This window comes from Montipora foliosa, chromosome 8 (assembly GCF_036669935.1).
Source record: "Montipora foliosa isolate CH-2021 chromosome 8, ASM3666993v2, whole genome shotgun sequence".
NCBI classification, from domain to species: Eukaryota; Metazoa; Cnidaria; class Anthozoa; order Scleractinia; family Acroporidae; genus Montipora; species Montipora foliosa.
In genome coordinates, this window is record NC_090876.1 from 13,768,901 (window position 1) to 13,778,900 (window position 10,000).

General features: G+C 45.6%; 2 protein-coding genes across 2 annotated transcripts in view; one reads left to right on the forward strand and one right to left on the reverse strand.

The window, feature by feature from the left end:
• LOC137967635 (D-inositol 3-phosphate glycosyltransferase-like) overlaps positions 1-9,369 on the forward strand; it is a 19,391-nt gene extending 10,022 nt beyond the window's left edge. The window contains exon 4 of the mRNA XM_068814156.1: positions 9,283-9,369. Within this exon, the coding sequence (XP_068670257.1) occupies positions 9,283-9,314 (32 nt within the window). The 3' untranslated portion in view covers positions 9,315-9,369. The remainder of the gene's footprint in view (positions 1-9,282) is intronic.
• Positions 3,756-8,465, reverse strand: LOC137967637 (uncharacterized). Its single transcript, XM_068814158.1, has 3 exons — positions 8,247-8,465; positions 5,677-7,016; positions 3,756-5,473 (listed from the first exon to the last, which is right to left on the reverse strand). Exons 2-3 carry the CDS (start codon positions 6,607-6,609, stop codon positions 4,436-4,438), a joined length of 1,971 nt encoding a protein of 656 aa, XP_068670259.1. The 5' UTR covers positions 6,610-7,016; positions 8,247-8,465; the 3' UTR covers positions 3,756-4,435.
• Positions 9,370-10,000: the final 631 nt, after the last annotated feature.

Consider the following 10,000-nt stretch of genomic DNA (forward strand, 5'->3'; position numbering starts at 1 on the left):
TTACAAGGGTAGCTTTACCCTTGAAGGTGTATCCTCACAAGGGTAGGTGTACTCTTGGGTGTTTACCAGCAAGCATGAAAACAATGCATATAACAATCAATGTAACTCTCGCACAACCTTGCGCCTAAACTTCTCAATCACAGCACGGTTGCTATCAGTCATGTTGCCTGGAATTTTATGACGAACCGGTGTGCGGCATAACGATTACTTTTTTTTTTTACAGTTTAAAAGTTATAACTTAAAGAATTTTAATCACCCTCTTTACATTGCACACCCACATTAGTTCAGTGGTCATTTTAAGGCCCCCGAAACTCTAAATTCTATGAATATGTAAAGTCATACGTGCTGTGCTCCCAGCACTGAACAAAGAGGCAAGGCAAATGTTTGGCAAACACTTGAATACTGATCTCCATCACAATCAGTAAAAGGCCTTTATCTATTGCTGTTTATTTCATTTACTCGCTGACAATAAAATTGCGTTTTGTGGAAGCAAGTTTGTGTTTTACAATGACTGCAAATTCTTGTGCACTCATTGGCTAATTTTTATTGTCAATAAGCGGATAGACACATAAATTTATAATTTATCCATTTTGAAAAGGTGAATGTGTGCAAAATTTTGTGAAACGTCGATCCTGCACTTTTTAACCAATTAACAGTCTCCATTTTTTCCATTAGCCAATAAGAGAGCGAGGCAAGTTATGAATTTCGTTGCGTCAGATTGAATAAAATTGAAGTTTTTTGCATTTTTGTCTCGCGTTCTTCTCGGGTTTCGACCTAATTTTGAACCCTCTGCCCTTTTGTTGTTGTAAAAAAAAGGAATAGATGTCAGTTTTTCATGCTTCTGTCCTGTTATTGACAATGAATTTCGTCATAACATTCTCAAAGTAGTCTGCGGGTCCCCTCGGCTATCCCCTCATGGATCCACAGCTACTTTGACAATGTTAAGACGAAATTCATGATCAATAACAGGACAGACGCATGAAAAACTGACATCAATTTGTTAATTTGACATTTTTATTCTTGGTCTGGAAAAGTTGAAAACTACATGTATAGAGGTCAGAAGGCCAGATTGTGGTTATTTACAGGAAGAAGAAATTATTGTTGGATTCAGCACCCATTTGAAGACTAAGTGTAAGAGCATTTCACCTAATGCTACAACTGTGTATTGTGCATGCCACACTGAAACTGTCTTTAGTTTACTTTATTGTTATGAAACCCATCGATGCGAGAAATGTTGTTTTTATAGCTATGACGTCATCGACCGTCCGTCCGTATGTACGTCCACCCCTCCAAGTATGCCAATGTGACCAGTATCAAGCTAGTTTACAGCAAACATCTTTGATATTGGACATCCATGTTATGGTCAAGTGACACCTGTCAAATCAAGGTATTCGCTGACCAGTATCATCTGATTATATCGTGGGCTCAAGTTTAGAGCTCATTGAACTGGTCGTCAATAGGATCGCAGGCTCAACCCAGGTTAATTCACCTAAACATAAACGAGGCTTCATTTTTCGTGCGCTTTCTTTGGCTTGACGAGGCTACACGGCCATATTACGTCAACTATAGCTCTTGACAGTCACCGGTTTTCTTGTTCAGGTGGAGAGAAACAGTTTGGAAATTTTTTTTTCTGCATATTTCGCTGGTCTCAATACAGTTTAACATATCATGATAGCTGTGGTCCTCATTGGTGGCTATGCAGTTATTCAAGTCAAGCATCAGAAGGATATAAACTTAAAGCTGAGTGTTTATTTTTGATTTGTTTAGAGCTACTTTTTTTCTCTGTATTGCAATTTTTGGCATATCTTTAGAAGGCCTGATAAAGCTGCATTATGTGTGGAGGAAACGAAAGGAGAAAGAAAGAGAAGGACAACGACAAAACAGAAAACCAGTAATAGCTCAAACTTGGTGAAAGAAGTTACTCCACAACTTCTTTCCTTGGCCACTAAACCGTTTGTTATTTTTACGGATGCGTATTTTTAAAAAGTGGTTTAATAGGTTTTTCCTTTATTCAGGAATGAAGCTCGGATTTTTATTCTCATCCGGAATTTAATAAATAATAATTATCTGTACTCTTTTGGACAAAATGTTTTTCAGTGTGCCTCGACAGTGACGAGAAAATTGTGCCCTTATGTTAAACACGCAATGGCAATGGGTTCTCGTAAAATTAGGGAGAAAAATCACTAATTTGTGTTTTCAGAAGTTTGTTTAAAGCTGCACCTGAAGGTAATTTGTTGGAGCGGATCATGTGTGTTTGCTTTTGCTTTATGCTTTTGCTTTATGCAAAAGTAAATAAAATTAATAATGATACACAGTTTTTAGGAAGAGAAGAAGAAGTTTTGAGGATGTGTTGATGGAGAATAGAATATTTTGCCATCAGCAACAAAATTGCATCATGAAAACAAATTACATTTTGAACCGAGAATATAAAAAGTTACCATCAGCAAAGAAAATTTTGGGAGATTTTTGTGACGTTCAATTTTTCCATTGTACTTTTGGCTGCACAAGTAAATCACAAAATCGAAAGTGACATATTGAATTCATCAGTCATCAGTGTTCTACACTTACTTTCTTACTAATTTGCCCTGTGGGCAACCAGTTTTGTTTTTTTGGTTGCCCATGGCTTTTTTTTGGTTTCCAACTTTCTAAAGACCTGTTGCCCATTAAAACTCAAAATGAGGCTTATAAAAGAGTCAATTTTGTGTAAAATGTGTGTAAATTTGGTTTGACAGACCAACACGACTCCTGTGTGTCCATGGTGTTCTAGTAGCCTTCACAGTTTTGTTTGGCAAGCATATCTTTAAGCGATTTTCCTTTTCTGTTATAGATCAACGGAGATTCCTTATTCCTTAAATACTGTATCTCTGATATTAATTCAGCTGGTTTTGAATTAAATGCCATTTTTCCCAAATAGTATGCTCTTCAGGTAAAATTTTCTTGTGCGCTTGTTCGATAATCGAAGCGTATTTGGCCATGCGAAAACTGGGTTCGATTGTAACAAACATTCTTTTCGCAAGGAGAAAGATGGCGGCTACGACTATGTTCCTCCTTCTAATCTGTTTTGAGGTTTTGTACCATTATATTTGTAACAGGAAAATAAATGACAGCAAAGAGATGTCATATTGTTTATGTTTTTTTATTGTGTTTGCGGTGACTACTTTGTGCAAATCAAATCGATCTGCAAAATATCAGTGGAACAAAAATTTTGATCGCTGATCGCAAGTCTTAGAGTTGTTTTACTTGCCCACTGATATATTTTGCTTGCCCCGGGCAATCAGGCAAGCGTTAGTGTTGAACACTGCGCCATGATCAAGTTACCTTGCACGTTTACTTGAGAAACAAGGGATACATCCGTGTCAAAATGATGGCAAGACACCAGCTTTTTGTTTTTGTTAGTTTGGTTTTTTTTTTCTTTCAAGTGTTTTAAAGATTGTTAAACTCATCGCCAATGGACGAGCTTGGAGATGGTGCCTGCCAAAGTGGGCGGCGATTCCGGGGCGAGCAACGAGGCTTGAGCCACAGGCCATGAGCAGAGCACACAGGCCTCCACGGCAACTCTGCGAGCGGCCACCACCCACCAGGCACCGTCACACTGACCAAGTCAGTGGAGATACTTACCAACCCTATACTTACCGAATCCACCAATGAGGGAGGGAAGGGAAGGGGAAAAAAGCGGAACAACTGAACGCTTGTTGCTTGAAACAAACAGCACCTCACACAGCAGAAACGACCAGCACGTGCGAGTCAAGAAACCCCGTATGTCACCTCAATGCGCCTGATTCCCAGACCACCGCTGACCAGCATTGGCTTGATTTTAACTTAGCCTAAATTACATTTAGCCACATTTAAACTCATCGCCAATGGACGAGCTTGGAGATGGTGCCTGCCAAAGTGGGCGGCGATTCCGGGGCGAGCAACGAGGCTTGAGCCACAGGCCATGAGCAGAGCACACAGGCCTCCACGGCAACTCTGCGAGCGGCCACCACCCAAAGACCACCCCAAGGGTGCTTGGAAGGCGAAGGGGCCGCGAACAGGGATGACGTGGAACCTGCGCCACCACCCAAACTCACACAAGCACCCACCCCCAGCTCAAGACACGACACTGGACGACACTTACCCGAGTACCGTGAAGCTGATCATGAAATAAGACTGAGAAGTCTGCTAACCGAGGCAAGGTGAAAAGGAGGCACTAAAGCAAGGTCCGCCACAGCTCCTCCGGCCGCGAGGCATGAAGAAGGTTCTGCCTGAGGTAGGAACTGAACCAGGAAATTGCCAAGGACTTCCCGATTGATTAAAGGAGTCCTGGCCAGACACCGCAGGCAGGCGCAAGCGAGCCACAAGCGACCCTAAAAAAACGGAAGAGGACTGGTCCGCTTGATTTCCTGCAATCCGCATGATTTCCTGTGATCCGCATGAATTCCCACGTATACCTGGGTCACGAGCCAACTGAGCCAGACGCGAGATGAGAAGAGAGGGAAGCCAATGACTCGGATGGAGTGCGAATGTACGACTGGTAAGCTGAACTACACCAACGACCCAAGGCCTGAATAAGGTGATCGGGGATGCCGTTGCGAGCTGCCACCGTGGCCGCACCAATGCGAAAACTGTGACTGGAGAAATTGCCTGACACACCCGCTCCAGCAAGGATTTCTCTGAGACGAGCAGTGAGGACAGCGCGAGTTAGGGGCCGACCATCCTGGAAAAGAAAGAGAGGGCCACCCGAGTTCCCTCTCACAGCCAAATAGGCCAAAACAGCTTGAAGGGCGCACAGAGGAAAGCGTCCCCGGCCAATGTGGACAAAGCAGCCTTTCCGAAAAGGGTCAGTCTTGGAGGCTTTAATCCGCACGCGCAGGCAGGAAGGATTGGCGTCAGAGTCTACCGAAATGTCACCGACACTTAAGTGGAGTGCCGGGGTGAAACTAGCCAAATTAGGAACAGTAAATTCAGCAGATCGGAGGAAGCCGAAATATGCTAGGTTGCAGGCGGCCCAAAACATGCAGTGGTCGAAAATTGATAAATCCAAAGACCTAAAGATGATCATCAAAATGTGATCCGTAATAGGAAGGCGCTGAGCCTCAGGGGAACCTTGGGTCCGTTTGATCCCACGAAGAACTCGCTGCAAACGTAGACAGTTCACCAGAGGGTCTGGGAAGCCTTCTTCGATATGCAGGGCACGAACTGCTGAAAGGTAAACTTTAATCGAAGAGTGCTGAACCGATCCCGCCAGAAAAGTGGCAAAGAGGCACAATGTCCATTCATCGGTGGGGCACGGGGAGCCACTGGGATGCAACTTGCCCAAATGCGCACAGAAGTTGACAAATTTCCTCTGGCCAGATGCGTAAGATCTCCGGGTGGAGTCAGCCAAACCATGGGCTAACAGGAACTGGCACTGCCGCTCTAATGAGAGCCAATCAATTCTTCCAGGAGATGAGGTGGAATGGACACTGGAAGCGACTGAGCCTGGGGTGCTAACCTCCGGAACTCCTGCCAATGAAAGCGGGACAAAGCGTCAGCAATGCAATTATGAACCCCCGGAACATGCTGAGAGGCAAAGGAGAAATTGAAACGAGCCGCTGAGGCGAGAAGATGGCGAAGCAAGCGCATTAACACGGGAATCCTGGATGTTCTAGAGTTGAGGATATAAACCACGGCCTCATTGTCGGTGCGAAACAGAACATGGCGCCTGGCGAAGTGGGGCCCCCAAACATGAGCGGCAATGATAATCGGGAACAACTCTTTATAGGCGATAGAGTGAGAGGCTTGAGAAGAAACCCATGCGCCGCTGAACCACTCCCCATTGAAGTAAGCACCAAAGCCAAGGGAACCGGATGCGTCCGATGTAACTTCGAGGTCAGGGGTGGCCGACATGCCGGGAAACAACCAAAAATAGACGCCATGCCAAGAGGACAAAAACTGAAGCCACCACTGAAGATCCAGGTGAAATTCAGAATTCAGGCGGATTGGATGGTCCCGTTTACGAAAACACTGGAGCAGATTGATCATACGACGCAGGAAGGTACGACCGGGCCACACGACCTTGGCGGCATGATGTAAGTGGCCAATGAGGGACTCCAGTTCGCGCCGAGTACACCAGCGACGATTCCGCCACGACTGCAGCAGCACCTGTAAAGCAAGGAGCTTGTCCGAGGGGAGGCAGGCCACCTGAGCCACTGAGTCTAACTCAATGCCCAAAACAACTAAACGCGTGGACGGGCCAATGCACTTATCCGGGTGGAGTGGAAGTCCTAAGGAACGGCAAACAGCTATGGAAGTGGCTAAGTTCTCAGCACATTGGTTAGTATCTGGCGGTCCTGCAGTAATAAAATCGTCTAAATAATGTAACAGCGCAGAAACATTGTGTGTATGTAGGAGAATCCACTCCACCATGTCCGCCACAGAATTGAAAATATAAGGAGCAGAGCGGAGGCCAAATGGTAACGCTAAATCAACATAATAGTGCTTCCGCCATCTCATACCCAAGAGATATCGATCAGATGGATGGACAGCTATGTTGCGGTAGGCTGCCTCAACATCGAATTTAGCAATCAGGGCACCTAAGCCATAGCTTGAGATCATACGAATGATCTGATCAACCGTGATGTATTGCATGGTAAACTCGTCAGGGTCAATGCCATCATTAACACTTAGCCCACCAGGGGATGACAGGTCCACTATGAGCCTCCACTTGCCTGGTTGACCCTTTTTAGGGATAACTCCAAAGCTGCTAACGTGCAAATGAGGGAAAGGTGGGGAGGAAAAAGGTCCTGCAACCCTCCCAAGGGAGACCTCGTTAGCCAAGTAGCGGTCAATGACCTCGGAGTGTTGATTAGCAGAGGCCTTGTTTGACTTAGCTGATTTTAATTTCTTGGAATGCTGAAATCCCAGGCGAAAGCCATTCCTGAGGCCGTCCAAGACAAAGGCGACAAGATGTTGGTCCGGATGATGGGACAACTTGGCAGCGAACACTTCAGGCTTTAGAGGGCTAACCACGGACACCGGGGGCAAGGGGTTGGAGACTGGAAGGAAACAGAATGAGAGATGGTAATTCCCCGCTAACGACCCTACCCCCCCCCCCCCCCCCCCCTCCTGAAGTAAGGGCAGCAATACAGCAACAGTGAGAAAAGTTTAATTCAACAAGCCCAGAGCACAACAGGGGCAAGCAAAGAAAACCGTGAAAAATTCTAATAAAACTGAACAATCGACTAACTGAGCAAACTGAGCAATCGACTAACTACATAACTACTAACTGAGCAATCGACTAACTACATAACTACTAACTGAGCAATCGACTAACTACATAATGACTAACTACATAATGAACGAAGTACGCGCAACATGTTCCAAAGTTCTGAGAAGGGGAAAACTTCTTGGAGCCAATCGTTACTGACGCCGTGCTTTTTGGCCAGCTGAGGCACTAAATGCCGGAGACCGAGATCTGCGCCTGACAGAACTCTCCTGCTTACGTTCTGGTCTAGAACTGCATGATACAGAACGATGGGCGCCGCCACACGTGCTGCAACGATGATAATAGCGGCAAATCGTATAAGGGGCGGTGCACCTTCCCTTGTTCCAGGACATACAAGGGATCCTCGAAGAGCTGGAACCCACTGGTTCAGAGGAATCCGGCGACGTGCCGAGGTTGGGGCTGCGAGGAGAAGCACCACCGGCGTGAAAAGTGAAGAGCTGTGCGTTCATGGTCGACCAATCGGCCAACCGAGTCGCCGCAGCGTGTTCGCGAAAAGCTTTATCGTAAGCAAGCCAAACCCGTCCGCTAAACTGGCGAGAAATCCGCAAGATTAACAACTTGTACAACGTTAAATCTTTCCAACGATGAGGGAAAAACGACGTTAGGACAAGCGAGTACACCGTGAAGGCTTCCGTCCAAGTGGTGATATCCTCGATACGCCGACGAGGTTTCTTCGGGGGAGCTGATAAAACCAAACGCCCATCGAGCATTAACTGAGGCTCGGTCTCTGAGCTGACCAAATTCGCCGCTAAAAGTTCCGACAAGTCAACGAATTTTCCGCCACGGATTTGCGTAACGAGCTTGGCAGGAACGGGAGAGTAGCCCGGGCCCACGACGAACGGCTGATCCGCCAACGAGTTCACAATAGACAGCAGTGCAATGGATGGCGGCAAATGAGCAGAAACGCCACTTAAAGCCTGCCCCGAAGACGAGACGATTGCCGGGACCGGAGCGTTAAAAGTAGATACAAAAGTAGGTACGACAAGAGGAGAAAGCCTACCTGAGGTCGACGAGCTTGAAAGGGAAGGCGGAAAGCCCGTTCCAGCGGCGAAAAACGTCGAAGCTAAACCGCCCAACGATGCAGATGACGAACTGGCGCCAGGACAGGAGACGGGATCCGCAATCGCTGGTCCTGGTTGCCTTTGCGAAGCCTGAACAGCCGACTGAACAGCCTGATTAATGAGAGACACCAGATCAGGTGAAAGAACAGCAGTTGAGGCCGTCGGAAGTGAATTTGCCGAAGCCGGAATGCTCACCAGTGGCGAGGAAACAACAACAGACTCGCTGGACTGCGAAGACACAATTGAAGACGTACCGCGTGTGTTCGTACTGGAGACCGGCGCTGATGGAGCACTGAGAGAAGAGAGAGCCGCTGCTAAGCTGTTGTTGGTTTGCCGGGCGGTCATAACGGCGAGGACGACGGAAAGACGAAAAAAGCGGAACAACTGAACGCTTGTTGCTTGAAACAAACAGCACCTCACACAGCAGAAACGACCAGCACGTGCGAGTCAAGAAACCCCGTATGTCACCTCAATGCGCCTGATTCCCAGACCACCGCTGACCAGCATTGGCTTGATTTTAACTTAGCCTAAATTACATTTAGCCACATAACACAAAGATCACAATAGCCGCACTCTTGAGGTTGACCATTGTTTCTGCAAAGTCAAAAATTTTACTCTCCTAGACGAGGTTACTTATCACCAAGGTAATTCCATCGTTTTGGAAATAGCAGCTGCCTTATTATTCATCAACGTCACAATTTCATGCCGGTTTTGGAGCTCATTTTGTTGAAACTCAAGTTTGCTTCCAGCAGACCTGTTTATGTTTATGAGTTATGCACGCACTACGGGCCTATTTGCGACCACCGACTTACAATCACTCACTCACTCACTCAATCACTCACTCTTACAAACCCGGTGACATAGTGTGTAGTGCAGTTAAAGTGCACTACCACAAAGATTAATCATTTATTGGGTTTGATATTTACTGTCTCCTTTACTACAGTATTTAAGTAGTCAAAAAACTTTCTGGGATAGGAAAGAGCCGACACACTTACTGTGACGAGTAGGAGAGAGAGTTGTAGTGTTTGTGGCCTGAACAGAGACACATACATCTGTAAAAGGCATGTGCACTTGCTGCAATAATTGCAGTTTGGCAAATAATGAAGTGTTGTAAGTTTTGTTGTTGTTCTTCTCCTTTCTTCTACAACTTACAGTCACATTTTTTAGATTGATTTGCTTGGCATGTGTGATTGCGATTTTGTGACATCAAGCATAACGGGAATTAGAAAATGATTATAAGGTGCCAATTTTTGAAGCAGGCTTTTGAATCTGATTAATTGTTCATTTTTCAACAGGGCAGCCTGGGCTTAGTGATGCAGTACAACCTATCAGTCAAACCTCTGAAAATCCAACTAATCCGCCTGGTGGAGAAGCAGTTGATGCTTCAGGTAAATCCATTTAATGCTATCCCACTATCTGTTAACCAGAGTGAGAATTAATGTGAAATACCTGTGGTGGGAAGTCTTATTCTACACTGATCCAGAACTGTATTAAAAGATAATTTAAAAAGAAACTAGTACAAATATTAAGATAAGAGAATAGCTAGTGTATACAGTTCATACACTGGCACCCTGCAAATTCAACACCGGTCAGACGAGAACGAAATTGAGCCAAAGTGGTCGAGGATTTTGTTATGGCTGGTAATTGATTCCACATTTGGGCAATCTGATACAGAAATGAGTTGTGCATAACG

Coding starts and splice junctions, on each gene's coding strand:
- LOC137967637 (XM_068814158.1), bottom strand. CDS start 6,609: ATGCAATACATCACGGTTGATCAGATCATTCGTATGATCTCAAGCTAT. Junction 5,474..5,676: donor CCCACTTCGCCAGGCGCCAT/GTTCTGTTTCGC, acceptor GGAGTTCCGGAG/GTTAGCACCCCAGGCTCAGT.